Source organism: Siniperca chuatsi, linkage group LG3 (assembly GCF_020085105.1).
Source record: "Siniperca chuatsi isolate FFG_IHB_CAS linkage group LG3, ASM2008510v1, whole genome shotgun sequence".
Classification (NCBI taxonomy): domain Eukaryota; kingdom Metazoa; phylum Chordata; class Actinopteri; order Centrarchiformes; family Sinipercidae; genus Siniperca; species Siniperca chuatsi.
In genome coordinates, this window is record NC_058044.1 from 13,480,779 (window position 1) to 13,499,046 (window position 18,268).

An 18,268-nucleotide genomic window follows, 5' to 3' on the forward strand; every position below is an offset into this window, starting at 1 on the left:
TGTAGAGGATTACAAGTACCTGGGAGTACACATGGACAATAAACTGGACTGGGCTAAGAACACTCAGGCTCTTTACAAGATGGGCCAGAGCCGCCTCTATTTCCTGAGGAGGCTGAGGTCCTTCAATGCTGAGGATGTTTTATGAGTCTGTGGTGGCCAGTGCTATCCTGTATGTTGTTGCATGCTGGGGCAGCAGGCTGAGGGTAGCGGACGCCAACAGACTCAACAAACTGATCCGTAAGGCCAGTGACATTGTGGGGGTGGAGCTGGACTCTCTGGCGGTGGTGTCAGAGAGGATGCTGCTGGCCAAACTACACGCCATCTTGGACAGTGTCTCCCACCCGCTCCATGACGTGCTGGTCAAGCAAAGGAGCACCTTCAGCGGAAGACTCATCCCCCCAAAAAGCATCACAGAGCGCCACAGGAAGTCATTCCTGCCTGTGGCCATCAAACTCTTTAACTCCTCCCTCTAAGTGTTAGTCTGTATGACCCTGAGTCACTAAACTGGACATTGATCATTACATCTCTGCAATACTTGAATAACTGTGCAATAACTGTGTAATACTCATGTGCAATATTTAGTTTTTTTTCCTATTTATTATTCATACCTCCATTACTGCTGCTGCAATACTACTTATTACTTATATTATTACATTGCATTTATACCGTATTATCATCATCAACCGGTAAATCCACTTGGTACTTCACACTTATTTTATTTTATACTTATACCCACTTGGTACTTAATTTATTTTCTGACCAGTTTTTTATAGTTTTTATAGTGTATTGTATTATATATTTTTTTTGCTAGTACTTTCTCCTGTGTGCACTGACGTAAAGACGAGCTGCTGTAACAAAGAGTTACACTCCCCATCCGCGTTCAATAAAGTATTTCTGATCTGGTTATGATATTACAATAGACAAGTTATTTTTCCGGCTCTGTGATTGGTCAGAGTGGACTAGCACCCACCCCCCTCTACTGACCACTCCCCATCCGCGTTTTGCCCACGTGACTCCGCTCGGATAGCTCCTGCAAAGTTAAAAACAGACTTTGTTTATGATGCAGGCTGTTTGTTTGAAATGCTCTCCGACTAGTTAGTGCGCTTTCTTTCCCCCTTAAGCGTTGTTGTTCATTTTGCTCTTCCCAGCCGTGAACGCTGAGAAGAGTGTGAAACCTTAGCATTTCACTCCTTCACTCTTTAGCATTTCTGGTCTCTTTGTGATTTTTGTGTGTTTTCTTCAGCTGATACTGTGCAGCACGACAAACCAAAGGTCAGGACTCCGGTTTTTCCCCCTCCATCACGTGTCATTTGTCAAAAGACAGTTTTACACTAAACAGCGTGCTCTGCAGACGTCTGGCTTGCAGTTTTGGGGGGATTTGTTGGAGCTTGCTCGATAGTAGGAGTGCACCGTGAAGGATTCTTAATCGAGCATTTGGAGAGCGCCATGGCCACCGAAGTGGATACGTGGTCCACCGCTCAACAAGCCGACGGTGAGTGGATGAATTCAGCCTTGCATTAAGTAGCGTGTGTCCGTGCAAAGTGTCAGCGAGCTACCGCTGGGCCTGCTGTCGTGCTCTCCCCCCCGATCCATTGTCCCTGCATGGGATGGGCTGCAGCGCTAGCCATGCTCCACCATGTGCTCCGTCAAAACCAGACAGCCAGACAGAGACACACACACACACACACCGAGCACTGGTGCAACAATCGCTGCACACGGACGCAGCTCTGCACTTAAAACGCTGCAACTATTACCAAACTCCATTTGTATTTTTTAATCTTTCACACGGCGTTTGGTGTTGACTGCTCTTACATTTAACCCTTTCACGTTTCTGATTGGACGAGGCCATAATGCTTACTTCCGCTTTGACAAGTCGTTGTTTGCATACACTAGCACAGCTGCTGAATGCATTTTTATACACAGACTTTCCTTTGCGGTTCATTTTCGGTGTTTATATGCATGAATAAGATTGAGATGCTTTGGTTCCCGATTTCTTTTTTTCTTGAACGCACATATGCAGGATTTTATGGTTCCTCAATCACCTAACGTTACTTGAGTGTCAACACGTTGTGAGCCAGCCTGGTTATTTTAACCGTTATTTAGACCTAGACGCAGTGCAGATAATGTTACACGCCCCTTTCCTGCATGAAATAATATTTTTTGATAAGAAAATGCTTGCAGAACACAACGGATGTCTGTTTCATCACTGAGAAATGCATACAACAGGATGCAATTTTGATTTAACTCGAACAATCCGGGCAGCACCGATATTTTACTTATCTCTCTATCATGCACGCGTCGATAATGCGTGCAGTGTTCGAATAATGATTGTAATCAGTGCACGGTGGCTTATTTGTACTGATATTTCAGCTCACGGTACACTGGGTTCCGTGTTTTCCTCTCAGCCTGGCGATGACGTCGACATGTATAGCCCTACTATAAGAGCCAATAGGACAGCCTTACATAATCTCTGCGTTGTTGCCTATTTAAAGGTTGCATAAGTAGTACAAATGTATTGTTAGCACTGTAACCAGTTATAATGTATCAAACTGAGATTGCGCATGTGTAGTAAGCATTTAACATCAATACCTTGATTTGTCTTTGTCTGAACACACACACACACACACACACACACAACTGTGGTAATGTAACTAGTGTGTAACTGGTGTGTGTGTGTGTGTGTGTGTGTGTGTGTGTAAAGGAAGGTCAGTCACGCTTGATTGAGCAGCCTCTGTTGGTGAGGTGGTCACACACACACACACACATAGTCAAAGCCTCTATTGTCTGTGGTGGGGGGGAAAGGGAAAACAACTCCTCAATAAGATGTGGGTCAGTCTGGACACTGAGCTTGCACAAAAGTATGGGAAATATGTACAACTTACATGGTATAGCACACAAGTCTTACCAAACATGGATCTTCCCAAATGATCAATTACCCTGGCTTTAAAACTAGTGATCACAGTTTATTTCTAGTTTATCTGCCAAATTACCAGGACATAAAGTAATAAAATCTTAAAATTGCTAGTCAGACCAAAGTATTTGATTTTAAAATGATAAATATCTGTAAAAAGCAAGCCTCTCATTGCATTTGTTTTTTTAGATCTAAAACCATCATGTTTGTTGAGTGTGAAAGTTCTTGACCTTGGAAATAGTAGTTTGACAAAAGGTCCATTTACCAGCTTGAGCTTTCCCGCCACATCTTACGGCCTTAATCAATAGATGGAGTTTGCTTGATTGTCAGGTTTGTGTTTCTGTTAACTGTTGCGTATATTTCATCATCTCAAAACATTACAAAACACATATGCCAGGTACATAGTTCTGGCATATAGTAGCCTGTGCAAGTAATGCCCATCTCTCCATGAATATGTTGCCCAACTTCAAGTGTTGAATTTTGATATTTTGACTTACTAAATGACAGAAATTAGTTCTGAAAATTAGACAAGATTTATTTTATGTCAATGAACTAAGTGATTTATCAAGTAATGTGGCGTGGGTGAGTTTTTGGAGTAACACAGAGCAGGTTTGTGCTGTGCAAAGTGCCCTATAGGTGCAGATTTAGAGCCTGTGTACAGCACCCAGCACCCACCTGTGAGAACATTTACATAAGCCCACTGCCATAAATGTCAAGCCAGATCTCTTCAGGGCCTGGTGAGTACACATTATGTCTTGTCTAAAATTACCTTTTTTTTTTTTTAACCCTCCTCCCCCCACATACATTCATGAAAACATGTTTGCACACACCATCCGTTTGCATTAAGTTATTCAGCCTGGAAATGGAACAAACCACCCATGCAATGTAGTGCTTTACAGTGCGTCAGTGGAGGTGATTGGCTGATTATTTAACAAACAAAACACGTTATCAGACTCGTAACCGTTTATCTGAGTGGCTCTAATCTTCTGTATGCATTTTATCTGCGTTGTTGCTCTGCAGCTGTTACAGAGGGTGACTCAAGAGGCACAGTCAGCAAAATTGCACAAGTTTCCACCAAATGAAGTTGTTCATTTTTCTCTCTCTGCATTAATAAAACAAAAGACATCACATTGTTTCACTTGTACTTTTATTTGTGGAGCTTGTGTGGCCAGTTCCTCAGCTTCCGTTGTTACTGTTGTATATTTAAACACAAGTCACCATATTATGCACACAAGTTTAGACGATGTGTCTGAAGCATGTTTTTAAGTCACATTCTCCTTTCATTAAAAGAAATGACAGTTACAATTCTAGGACACCCACACCCTTTTCTCCTCGATAGATAATCGCCACAGGACCATGTGCAGTAGGGCTGTTTTCTTTTTGTCCCTATATCATTGTGCAGATGCTTGTTCGAGCTTAGAGGACATCACACATGTTTATGCTCATGTTTTTCTGTGCGTGGGTTGACAGAGAAAGATCTCTTGTTTAGTAGATTTTTACGCAGTTGACCTTTTTTTATTTAACCAGGATGTTCAATTGAGAATGACGAGGAGGGGAATAAAGAAAAGAAGGAAGTATATAAAGATGCATAGCAAGCAAGTATTAAAATAATGAAAAAGTTGTCCTTAATGTAATGCTTCTGTCTCACTTCTTGTGTGCAATATGTTGGTCTGTGCAAGTTAGATCACCTACTGCTACCTTCTAACTATAAACAGTTTATATCAAAGTGGCATCAAAAGTATAGTATGTAAGTTACTGGCGGTCTCGGATTTGTTGTAGTATATTTCTTAAGATGCAGAGAGATTTTTTTTTTTGTGACACTTCTAGTGTCAATCTCTGCATATACATCATTTTGCACATGCAAGTGAAGTACAAATAAGTATTTTTGAGTGGAGGGGGACTATCAAAATGTTGCCGCATACAACACACTCGCCCAAAAATTAAAATACTGCATGCCGGCAGTTGCATGTACATTTACAGTTTTGAAAACTTAGGTCTGTCCCTTGGGAGGAATGTGAGAACCTTTCTCCACTGACCCCTTTCTCATTCATAAACACTGCTACTGTATGGATACCTCAAACTAAACGTCGCAACAGTGCTGCTTGGGCTCGCTGGCTGTGGAAAGCTCCCACACAGCAGAGGTCCTCTGCAGGCCTGCATCTGGCTGTGTGTTTAAAAACTGGTTAACGGTGGGGGCGGTTTTGAAAACCACCATGACAGCGTTTGTATTCATTTTGTTGTGCTCTGGTAGGCGTGCAAGGTTAAAGACAGCAGAGTGAGTTTGTTGCTGCAGCTTTATTTGACAGTGCCACACAGACCTACCTTTTGTAGAGTAAACCTTAAAACAACTTCTTTAGCTGTTGCAGTCAAGTTCTGCGTTACTGAGACACATGACCTCTGCCATGTTGAAAAACTTACTTAGCTTGGCTGCATTTTGCTATGCTTGTTTTGCAACTCCTGTCTTGGCAAACACTACCATCTTTTTCTGCCTTTCCATTTTTCTGCTCTATTCCAATTGGCTGGTCGTGTATTTGGCACACTACCATTGGTTAGTTCCTAATTTACTGCGTTGGCAGACCCTGTGGCCTACATGGGAGGAGGAGGAGGAGGAGGAGGAGGAGGTGACACATGGTCGACTGTTTACACATTTCCAAGGCCAAGGGTGTGGTGCTGCTCTTACTGCAACAGGTTAATTCAGGGAGGTGTCCTGCTTTGCTCAAAGGTGCTCCTTTCATTTGTTATTCACACTCCTATGCTCACTGAACTCTGCAAAAGTCAAACATTTGAGATCTTTTGAATACCTTGTTAAAGTAGGTGGCAAGTTAATTGTTTTTTCCTGCACCAGTAGTATGATAATTACAGGAGTAGTTAAGTACTATTTGCTACTTTTGCTGCACGCAGGCTGCTACTGCTTTTAGATTGTCAGTTTTATCTGTGGCTTGGACATTTTCCCTTCCCTTTCCTCTTTGTTTTCTACATGTCCTGTAATCTATAAGGCCTTAACTCCTCAAACTGCCACTTGGAGCCCATGCATAAGGACTTGAAGTATTCATTACACCCTCAGACATTGCTCCTCCTCCTTGTGCATTCCTTCTCTCCTACAGCCCTGTCATGTGACCAGTCACGGACCCAACCATGCCATATGTAGTCAGGTCCACTCTAGCTGCGGACAGATCGCGAGAAGACAAAATAAAAATGGGAGTCAGCATTTCTCGAGCATGTGTTTTCCCCCGCCCCCGATGCCTGCAGGAGCACTCCAGTCCCACTTGTTGTCTCTGTCTCCACACCTAGAAGAAGTAACCTTATTTTTATTGTTTTTATTAAAAATAAATAAATAAATAAAAACAGTAGGTTTTTTTTTTTTTTACACCCACAGAAGAGTAGTATATTACATTACTTGGCACTTTGACCCACCTTACGCCTGCTGATAGAGCTGGTGAGTGTCACAAGAATGTATGTGTGAATTTGTGCTGCCATCTGTTTTCATGCCCCGAGCTGGTGTTGCTCTAGTGTAAAGGTGTTCATGCAGTTTGCTGAATGCACCCGAGATAATCTGTAGTGTTTGCAGTGCAGATAAATCTAAGACAAACAATATTGGCAAATTAACCATAAACCTGTAATGTCTCACTATTGTCAAATCCTGGAGTCATATTTCTTCATGTACAGCAGTAATATGCAGAACATTTCCATGTCTTTTCACCAGAAGGCATCTGTGGCAGAAACTTGTTTGCAGACAACATGAACCTTGTTAAGTTTGCAGCCTCAGTTTGTGTCTCAGAACTGCGCCATAAAGGTTTTTACTGCAGTTTTTATTAACATTGTTTCAACAGTTGTAAAAGTGGCATACTTAATACTGAAATCAATTCACTAGTGTAGAAAAGATACAATCTTTCTTTGAATCATCTGAATTATTATTGAGATTAGTAGTATTATATTTTTTGGACACAGAAATTAACTCATCTCTAGTAGAGATTCACATATTATGACTAAATATTCCATGTGGACACTTGAACATTACACACACACACACACACACACACACACACACACACACACACACACACGACTGTTCAAAATATAACTGCCTCCGCTCTTCTGGGAAGGCTTTTAGAAACTGGCTGCAGGGAGTTGCTTCAGCCTCAAGAGCATTAGTGAGGTCTGAAGTTGGGCGAGAAGGTCTGGCTCGCAGTCAGCATTTCAGTTTATCTGAAAGGTGTTGGATGGGGTTGAAGTCAGGGTTACGTGCCGGCCTGTCAGGTTCTTCTACACCAAAAACCATTTCTGTACGCACCTCGCATTGTGCATGGTGGAATTGTCACGTTGAAGGAGAAAAGCTGTTGTGTCCATTTACTTGTAGCTATATATAGTGTACTTGACTGTCCAATAATGTCTCCAGTGACTTGCACATGTTTTTATGGCCGTACAATAACAAAAATCCTTTGACAAAACACAATATTTGTTACCGTCTCATTGTGGCAAAACCGCATCGTTAACAGCCATCAACCGTTCTGATTTTCTGACCACAGGGATGTTCTCTTTCGACAACAACCTAGCAGAGGCTAACCATCCCTACAGTGATGATGAAGACGTGCTGAATGAGGTGGAGGTGAACGGTAACTGGACGCCTCAGGAGAAGGCTATCCACGAGGCACGGCTCAAAGCCAAAGCCAAGCGTCGACAGCGCAAGTCCTCATCCCGCAACTCCACCAGCGAGTCCTTCTCTGAGTCAGGAGATTTAGCAGGAAGTGATCCAAACAGTCCAAAGGGCAAAGTCAACACCAACGACCGCAAATCCAGGACGGGAAAAGGCAGAGGCCTGCCAAAAAAAGGTATATTTGAGCTACACTGGTGTATGCAGTTGTTTTTTAGAAGCTGCCAGCTGCTTTTTACAGTAACTGAGAAGGGGAGCAGCCACAGGCACTGAGCCCGGCTGCTGCTTTGCGGCGGAGATGGAAATTTTCTGTAGCCTGAGAAAGTTCAGCTTTGTAGAGCAGCGCTTAAGAAATGGACTTCCTCTTTTCTTGATGACCAGTTAACAACAATGAACATACAGGGTTTTGATGTAAATAAACTGCTGACAGGTCATAACCTCAACTACCAGATTGCACTGGTAGAAACATTTGTTAGCATATTTTTGGACTCACATCATGAAGTTGTGACAATTTGGGCACATGTGCTGATTGTTTACAGTAGCAATTAGTTTGGTTGGAAATGTGTTGCACGACCTGCTTTTCATTAGCTGCACAAAATGTGTTTGTGGTGATGGTTTTTGCACATAATTATAATGGTGAACATTCCTTTATGGTTTGTCTGCTGGCTGTTTGGTTGTCTCCAGGTGGGGCAGGTGGTAAAGGAGTTTGGGGGGCTGCTGGGATGGTTTATGAAGATGAAGAGCCTGATGTGCGGGACCCCAACTATGATGAATCTGCTCAGGTGAGCGAGTACAGCAGACTTGTCTCTGTCTGGATTTTGAACTATTCATAGATTAATGTGCATATTTCTCTGAAAGAGTTTGGACTTAGCTCTCACAAAAACGAGGATTTTGGGCATTGCGTGTCTTTATTAGACAGAGAAATGACAGGAAATGAGGGGGGAGAGAGATAGGAAATGACCTGACAGGATGTGAACTGGAGGTGTTGTGGCTCGTGGTTGTTGCCTTACCCCCTAGGCCACCATGACGCCCTGGGTTTGTGTTAATAGTCATACAAAATTTACATTTAACATGATAAGCTAAGCTGTCTGTGAGTACATATAATACTTTATTTTTTTATCATTTATAAAGATACATTACACCCAAAATTAAAACTACTAGTAGCAACCATGTGAAAAATTGTGAAATAGTATTTTGCCACACAGTCTAAGGAAGTGTTGTCCAACCCACAGTTTAAAACCCAAAGATATTTGACATTTTTTCCTGAAAAATTACTTAAAGATGTCAAAATAGTTGCAAATGATTGAGTTAATAGTTGAATAATTTTCGGCCGACCAACTAATCGATTAATTGCTTCAACTCCTGTATTAGTTTTTTATGAGTTTTTGTCTTTCTTTTGCAATGTGTAGGTTGATCTTTTATTTTCAAAATGTCTGCATTACCTGAGCATCAGCAGTCTGTACACACATACTCTGAACAGATTTTGCCACTGATGAAAGGGCATCACCAGCAGAGGTTAGTTTATCCCAGTTGTTGTTGGTCTGACAGGTTGTGTGGAGCAGCTTTTTGTTCCCTCTGAGAGGCCCCCTGATCAAAGCTGTGGTGTACTGGATGACGCCTTTTTATTTCTTGTGTCAAACAAACGTGCTGATGTTGGAAGGGCTGCTGCTGAAAAACACTGAATATAGAAGAGGCTTTGCTCTGTGAACAAGATAATGATTGTCCACGCTCAGACAACAAGCATATGCACTCTTGCATCACTAATGAATTACACAATGTGTTGCTCTCTTGTGATTTGTTATATCTTGGGTGGCATGCGATCAAAGTACATATTTTTGTAATTTATACTGGACTATTAATCTTATTATTAATCTCCTGTTTTATATCAAGTCTACATGATCTGGCCAAAGCTAATTTAAAACACTCCTTTTCACGTGATTATTTCATCCAGATGGCCCTGTCCTATCACAATCAACAGAATTTTTGATCTTTGACCCCGTTATCAAGTAAATTCTCTGTGTGATGCAGAGGGCCCAGTTTGTTTGTCTCCTGTTATGGGCACACTGACTGAATGCAGTGTGGGAACAGAGCTTCTGTCAGTGAGAAGTTTATCGGTTTGGGAACAGCTCAGAAAAGCCAGTGTGATTTGGCCTCGAATGTTGTAGGAGCTTATTGGAAAGATGTCAGTGTGTTAAGAGGGAACTGGGTCAGAGTGGTACAGGAAAAGTCACGGGGCATGTGTAGACTGTGCCCTTTGAATCAGACTGAGGGCATCACCTGACAAAGGATTTCTGAATGATACAGGTCATCCTGTCCTTGGGAAAATGACAAAATGTTAAAATGATTTCAGTAACCCTCTAAAGATAACTATAACATGCTTTAGAATGCCCCCTTTGATCAACCATTGGCTAAAGTGGCCTCCATGTTGAGACAAAAAATAAAGAACCTTTGCCGAAATGTTGAATACAGGTTCCTTCTTTTGCCTGTACTTGGCCGTAAATTATTGTTTTGGTTCTCTCCCACCTTCTACAGTCAACAATGACTTCATGCAACATGAGCAGAAAACAGGAAAGTGAATCACCGTTTTGTACTTTTGGCTACAAGCCTTCTTTATACTGATATTTGTTTTTACAGGACATTAAAATTGGAGCCAGCTTTTCTCTTTAAAAAAAAAAAAAAAAGAAGCCAAAAGTAGTTATTCTCCTTTTTATAGTTTGTAGCGCTATGTTTTCAATCTGTGCTAAGATTATTATTGTATCAACACCTGCTGTTGTTCTCCAGGTCAAACAAAACCTCACCTGGAAAGTTAGAGTAGTTTTGACTGGCGTTCTCGGCATTCACTAATGCAAGCGTTGAAACGAAGTTACATTATCACAGAAGGATAGAACAGGGTCAGATAACACAGGCATTTTGAAAGAAATCTCAGTGAAAATAATCTCAAATTATTATGCCATGCTATAACTTTTCAGACCGGAATTTCACATGAATTTAAAACCATGATAGTGTAAATTTTAGGTTTCCGATTTTTTTGAAAACTGACAGCTCTAATTGATATTGATCATTCAAACAGGTCGTAGTGCTTAAATTTCAATAGACAACGGTAAGATGAAGCTGTGAAATGCTTAATACTGGATAGTGTAAAGTAGAGGAATATATGATTTATATAACAAATTGAAAAACTTGCAATAATTAATATGCATCCACTTTGTGCGTATTTGTGTATATGGATGGATGTTTTGTTTTTTTGACTGATGTTTGTTCGTGCGCAGGGGGACACAGTTTATGCAACAGTTGTGCCTGAGGTGGATGAGAAGGAACTGGAAAAAATGGTCAACCCAATTGTACAGGAGTACTTTGAACATGGAGACACAAAAGAGGTCCAGGTAAATGATTTCAAATGAAGCGACCATGGATGGATGAACTAAGTAATGGAGCGCTTGTATGCACAGATCATTAAATCAGTAACAGTACTGGTTAGCGACTGTGTAGTTCTGTAAACTCCATATATTAAACAGTTTACATTGTACACTGGTCCAGAATTGATCAATTGACTCCACAGCTATCTTTAATTTTCTTATTTGTGCTCCCTCCCTCCCGTTAGATGTTGCTGAAGGGGCTCAACCTGGGCGCACATAAGTACGAGTTCTCCTCCCTGGCCGTGTCCCTGTCCCTTGAAGGCAAGGCCAGCCACAGAGAGCTGACCTCCCGCCTGCTGTCTGATCTGTCGGGCAAGCTGCTGTCACAAAGTGACATGGCCCGCGCCTTCGACAAGATCCTCAAAGAGCTGCCAGACCTCATACTGGACACACCGGAGGCTCCACAGGTAGACCTTTTAGATGCAGAGGGGAGAATGGCAGCCAGAGCCACAGATTTCTGTTTATGTGAATTTGTGATGTGTGCATAAGGAGCTGGACACACACTACAGTGCTTAACACACTTAAAGATTCCATATGACACAACATGTATTCAGTTGTTTGTTTTTTCATAGAGGTGCACACAGAAATCTCATGAGTTACTGACTGGTATTACACACAACACTTCCCAGTCTCACAAAGACACACTCATGCCACCAAATTTTCAATACTTTTCTTTACACCCTTGCTGCATTTTTATAACTTACACAAATCAAGAATGTGTGACAATAGTTGTGATGGTCATCAAGAGGCAAAAGATCACTTGCATACTAAATAAACATCTGTCGAATGTCTGTTTTTAATGGAGTCCGTTCTTGTAAATCAGCCCAAATGGCCAAGTTATGTTTGTAATTGTTCTAAAAGTTGTGTCACTCTGTGTAAGCTAATAACTTAGATTTAAAGGGCGCTTCACATTTTGTCGGAGCGGTCGAATTGATTCTGTAAGTGTTCACAGAAAAGATTGTATTTGTGGTGCTCACACTTTATAGCTTGATTCAGGGGGAAAAAAGCTCTTATTTACTCAAAGTACTATTAAATAGTTAGTGAATTTGCACTAAATCTACATTTTGTCATATTGCTGTAAACATTGGACTGCAAAAAACATAGGTGATGTCTAGTACATCCTGTTGTAAAAGATGTTTTGTGTAATGTTTCTCAGATGTTAGGCCAGTTTATAGCCAGAGCCATAGCGGACCACATCCTCCCCATGTCTTTCCTGGACTGTTACAAGGGCAAAGTGGACTGTGAGCATGCCAGGTGAGCCAATACAAGCAAAATTAAAATGCAGATACAGTAGCTTCTTCTTCAAAGAATCTTCTAAAGCCTCTTTAGGGTTCTTTTAAGGTGAATTTTATGGTAAGATAAGCAAAAAGTTGATTGCAGACCAACCGAAACACTCTTTGACTTTCCTCCTCTCTGCTTTGGAAAAAAGCTTCTACTTTTGATTTTTTTTAAGAGGAACAGACATCGTTCTCTCCTGTAGTACACACCTGTAGTGTTTATCAGATAATGTTTAAATAGAACAAAACTTCTATGTTGTGGCACTATCTTGGTAAGCCTAGCCTTGCCATTCTATTCAAACAAATTCGACTTAATGTGCATATATGTACATTTCTGTGCAAAACAAAATCATATTTGTTTTCTTTCAGAGTGGCTTTAGACCGTGCTGCAGTGCTGCTGACCATGAAGAGGGAGATGGTTCGTCTAGATAATGTGTGGGGTGTGGGTGGAGGCCTGAGACCTGTCAAGCATCTTGTCAAAGAGGTACGCTCAGGCCAAACGGGGAATATTGCACATTTTAAAAACAATAAACTGACAAGTCACTTGCCCATTTCCATATGCAAAATGATTTAATAAATAATCCCTAACACCTGAGTGTTTTTGTATTGACAAGCTCTGCTTCTTTATTGACATTATGTAATGTAAACAGAAGGCAGAAATGCATGCTGGGTAGAGAGCCACAGGCCAGCCCTCTATGTTGCTGTGTCAGCAGAGCACTTTCCTCCCTTGAGAAGTGGGAATTGCAAAAATTAGTGCACAGGAGGGGCCGACACAGATACACACCCTAGCCTTTAACTGAAATACAGACTTCACAAACAAACACACACACACACACACACACATGTTGTTCATGCACGCACTTGCACCCCACATGCTCTCTGCTTTGTCTTTGTTTACAATTATTGTTCCATGATCTGGATTTTCTGGAATGTTTCGTGCTAATGTGGGTGTGGATAGTGTGGGAATTTCAAGCGCACATCTTGAAAATCGGAAGTTATGCAACATTTTAAGGGATTTTGTAAATGTTTAGAATCGGGGAGAGTGGTCTGTCAGTGTGTTTTCAGTCAAATGGCATTGTGCAAGCCTCAGTAGCCCTCAGACCCCTGGGCTCTCCTGTCCAGTTTTGATTTCCTGCCTGGCTGTGTGCAGCCTCAGGGGGAATGCACTGGGCTGCAGGAGGCACAAGGCCTCTTTCACTCGCTGCTCTCACTCTCTTTTCTGATTCACTCTGTTGTGCTCTCACTTGCAGCCTGTTCTAATCCTTTGAATTTCTCCGTCCTCTCCTCTGTCACCGTGCTGCCTGTCCACATTACATTCCCTCATGTTCTTTTGTTTCTTGACTCTCAGATGACCACACATTCCCCCAGCTCAGTGCATTAGACCCAGAGTTGACTTTGAGGGTTTTTGAACATGTTGAACATCAATCGCGCTCCTTTCAAATCTCAAGCGGTATGACTAATTGTTCCATAAATAAATGTTAAACAATATGGTTGCAGCTCAGCAGTGAGAGTGACATAACCAAGCAATACTAACAAATGGAGCCGAGACTAAAAGATTTGAATGCAGCTCCGAACAGGAAGAAATTTTGTACTCTTACTGACTTTGAGTTGTCAGATACTTCAGAGATGTGTGTCAAGTTTTTATTTCCCAGTCCGGTTAGTCAGGTTATTGCTGGAGTAAATCCCCTATCTATAGTGGCTTAATGAAATACTTTTTAGAGACAGGTACTTTCAGGTGTTATTGAGCTTTCTGTTCAGCTCAGCCTATTAAGGTTTTACACTACTGTTCTCAATATCCAGGGTGTGTTGGAACAAATAAAGGTTTGTTCTAGATAAAGGCTGGGGAACAAAGGGGTGGTAAATAAAATGACCTGTACTAAAACATGAACAATTGAGCACAATTTCACATTTCCACATTATTCCGTCAACAGTCATACCATAATCATCACTCTGTCACACTGAATTTCTCTTTTTAAGTTTTAACGTCTGTATATCCATCTTGTATAGGATATATGACAGTAGTTACAGGTCTTACTTCATTCCAGCTGTGTTTGATGACGTTTGCACACAGAAATCTCAACAACAAAGACAAAAGCGAATGTTTAATTGTGTGTCTCTTTGTTCCAGATGAACCTCCTGCTCAAGGAGTACCTGATATCAGGAGACGTGTCGGAGGCAGAGCGCTGTCTGCGGGACCTGGAAGTCCCACACTTTCACCATGAGCTGGTCTATGAGGTATTAAAGACTTTGTTATTGTGTCAGTCTCAGTTTGGTTTTATTCAGTCATAAAACAACCTACAAGTAATACACTTTCCTACATATTCACTGAGAAAACAGACAAACAAAAGCACACAGATTCAAACCACTGTAAAGCACTGACATGCAGAAACACAAAATGAACAAAATACAATACTAAACAGCATATAAAAAGTGTTATGCATAAAATTGAAGCATGACACAGGATTGAAAACCATCTCAAGTATAAATCATATTTGCAGAGATAATGTCAAACATGTAGTCACGTTCTTGCCACATTAGGGCAATAAGATGCAAGTTAAAATCAGTATTTTCTCTTCCTGGTGCCGAGTCAAGTGAACTGCAGAGGAAAACTGGTCATTTCTGTTCTCTGCCAAGGACAATGTGTGTCTGGCAGAGACGTTCTCTCATTTGCACTACATGTATTAACAGTCCTCGGTCTAAATCAGTCAATCCAAAATGGCGAAGCCCATTGCATGACAAGGAGCTGTCTATCCACCATACAAATGTGATTGTTATGCGTAGGGTGTCATTTATTATATATAATAATATTTGTGATGGTTCAAATTTAAGTAAAGAAAATGAACTTTCCTCTGTGTGACGTCTCCTTTTGTAAATAAAAACAGGCGATGATGAATCCAAATGTCCGATTGAGTTTAAATTTTTTTTTTTATGGCTTCAGTTGTGTAAACAGTGTCCTGTTACGTGGCCTGGTGCTGTTTGTCCTACATGTGCAGCACATTCAGAAAGTATTCACCCAGCTGGACTTTTTCTGCCATTTGTCTTATCAGATTTTTATTATCTACAAATAACCACAAATTAAAATAAGCAAAGTTTCTTTTTATATGTTCGTAAGTGTGAAACTACTAAACTACTGCACCTTCTCCTCTCATGTATAAAATGTCAAATGGCAAACACTGCCACCATGTGGTGAAATGTGCAGCTTACACATTTCTTAAAAGATCATTTTTGATCATCACTTATTGATTCTACTGATCTTTGACTCTATTATTAGATGATAGACATTAGATGATGGCAGAACATTCCTCTTTCCTACACATATTCCATGTTATATCATCATTATTTTTCAGGCTATAGTGATGGTGCTGGAGTCGAAAGGAGACACTGCCAGTCATATGATGATAAAGCTGCTGCAGTCCTTCTGGAAAACAGGCCTCATCACTGTGGATCAGATGAACAGGGTCAGTGTCTTTTTTATGTACTAGTTTTTAGCCAAATTGAAGTTAAAAATTATGATTTTAACAAAAGTAGCATTTTATATGAAAATACATGGTTTCCGATGTAGGGTTTCCAGCGTGTCTATGATGAGCTCCCTGAAATCAACCTTGATGTGCCGCATGCCCACTCTATCATGGAGACCTTTGTGGACCTCTGCTACCAGGAGGCTGTCATCACCAAACAGCTGAGAGATGCCTGTCCCTCCAGGTTAGCTGGCCAATAATTAGCACTTGAAAAAATTTGTTTTCCTTTTCATATCTCATAATGAAATCATTCTTAATGGCTGATATATAAATAGACTTGGTATTATTTTATGTTTTTCATATTGCCAACAAATCCCATAAAAAGACCAAAACCAACAATGTGTTACTTTCCAACCTTCCTACCATGCCTGTGGCTCTCAGCCACAAGCCCACTTGTTCCTGCTTAAGATTTAAATCTTTAAAAAGGCGTCACAAATATAGTTTTTAATAAAGGCTCAGTAATTTCTTGAAACAGCTGGGAACTGTAGTTTTTAACAAGCATTACTTAAACAGGAGTAAATAGTGCATTTTGGGGACTATTTTCAGCTGCGGGGCACTAGAAAGTCTTAACGGCAGCAGGACGGTATTATGTGGTATTGACTCTAAGTAAACTACAGTGCCTGTGCTCGTGGTAATGAAGGATAATGTCATGCAGTGCAACGGTGTGGCTTACTGATGTATTTTTAATAGTTTTTTTGTTTTTGACAACAGTGGAGCTCTATGGCACAGAAAAATAAGCTACATCAGGCTTTGACAACACAGACAATACCTGTTATTAGGATCAATTCATTATTGGGTTTTATTTTCACAGGATTTGTTGACGATAAAAAAAATATAACCAGCCTTAACCTTTTAATATTGTAAGGTGCAAACTAAAATTACACTAACGTGTCTCTCAAACTCTATTTCCTCCACTAGAGGGCGGAAGCGTTTTGTAAGCGAAGGAGACGGAGGCGTGATCAAGAACTAATCCACAAGAAGAGGAAGAGGAATAGCAGGAGGAGGAGGGGTGTCTACAGGTTCTTACACCCAGTTTCCGCTGCAGCATGTTTTCCCTGAAACCGGGAATGCTGGCAGTCTAAAGTTTCCTTGTTCCTCTCCTGATAATGTTGTCATTACACAAACCAGCGTTGACGTTCGGTAAAAGTAGACTGAAGAGTGGCCCGGGCGTTCATTTCCCTTCATCTTGTTAATCACTGTTTTTGAATATTGTTTATTTCTGGGGTTGACACGCCCGTCTTGCCTCAGTCTTTGTACCTGTTTCTCAAGAATAATTCAAGTCAGAGTGGCAGAAAGACAGGTGGACAGGCCGGGGATATGAGTTGGGATGTTTTGTCTCTTGCTTTGCTTCACCTGTTGCCATGTCTGTCTGTATTGTTTTTTTTTCTTCATGTAATGCGCTATAAATTACAAAAGCACTTACAAGTCAGCATACTGTGCAGTCAGTGAACACTTAGTAATGTAGCTCAACAGCAAGGATTTAAATCTTTTGATTTTCTGCCACAAATGATTTGAAATTTGAAACAACATGCTTTTGTATGTTCTGGTTCAAGTGGTTCTGTTGATCCTTAATGAACAGGGTTTTTTTTCTTTTTTTTTTCTTTGCATCTAGGTCTCTGAGGCCAAATGAGGCCACAGCAGTCAAAGCAAGAGGTGTTTTGGCACTTTTTGGGTGTTGAAACTTGCATTAGGGCAAATATACTTTAGAAGCTCTTTTGGAAAAATAAGAATAAATTGGGGTTAATGTTTGTATTCAAAAAAATGTAAACAGCAATACTTTCAGCATTCTGACTTTGCTTGCAATTAATGAATCTACAGCACACATGGTCAGCAATTGATTCTGGACAGGTAACCTTACCATATAAAGCCAAACCTTTTGTAGAGAGCAGAATTAATCTGGAAATTGTCTGAAATCTGTTTGTCTGTAAAATGGCAACCCCAGCTTTTCTTGGAAGATACAGTATGTTAAGCATATTCAGACGTTTCTTCCACTGTCTGTAACAGTTTTACATGTTGACCAAAGTTAAAGATGTGGCTAAGAAATATATTTCATTCATTAAAAAGCAACAAAATGGTGTTTCTGTATTTTTTTTTTTTAATTTGTTCATGCCAGCAGTATTGATGAAAGTAACTAGGAGTAAGTGATTGGGCAAGCGTAGTAGAGGTGTACATTCATCACATTTGTTGATCAGTCATCAGTTGTGATCCTTAATGTATATTCCTTTCACTTGTACCTTCTCTTGTCAGTTTGTCTCATTTCCAGTCTGACTAATGGTCAGAGCAGGTGTAAAAATGTTAACTTAAAACCTGTAAGTGAGAAGCAGTTTGAGGTCAAAGGCTCATAAGGCTCTGACTCTTGAGTCCATTTATGGTACATCTGAGATACCTGGCTATGTGTCTTCATAGCACAGCTTTATTTTGCCTACAGTGTAAATAACTTGAGGGACATTATGTTAAATGATTCATATTTGGAAATTGTTGGTGTAATTCACAGG

General features: G+C 40.7%; 1 protein-coding gene across 2 annotated transcripts; it reads left to right on the forward strand.

The window, feature by feature from the left end:
- Window positions 1–987: 987 nt before the first annotated feature.
- Window positions 988–17,850, forward strand: pdcd4a (programmed cell death 4a). 2 transcript variants are annotated; one of them, XM_044189121.1, is made up of 12 exons: window positions 1,013–1,492; window positions 7,438–7,740; window positions 8,247–8,344; window positions 10,095–10,130; window positions 10,832–10,945; window positions 11,164–11,385; window positions 12,135–12,232; window positions 12,625–12,739; window positions 14,383–14,490; window positions 15,603–15,713; window positions 15,818–15,957; window positions 16,692–17,850. In XM_044189121.1, exons 1-12 carry the CDS (start codon window positions 1,447–1,449, stop codon window positions 16,741–16,743), a joined length of 1,443 nt encoding a protein of 480 aa, XP_044045056.1. In that variant the 5' UTR covers window positions 1,013–1,446; the 3' UTR covers window positions 16,744–17,850. The 2 variants fall into 2 exon arrangements, with proteins under 2 accessions (XP_044045057.1, XP_044045056.1); XM_044189122.1 differs by lacking the exon at window positions 10,095–10,130 and having other exon boundaries at window positions 988–1,492.
- The last annotated feature ends 418 nt before the right edge of the window (window positions 17,851–18,268 follow it).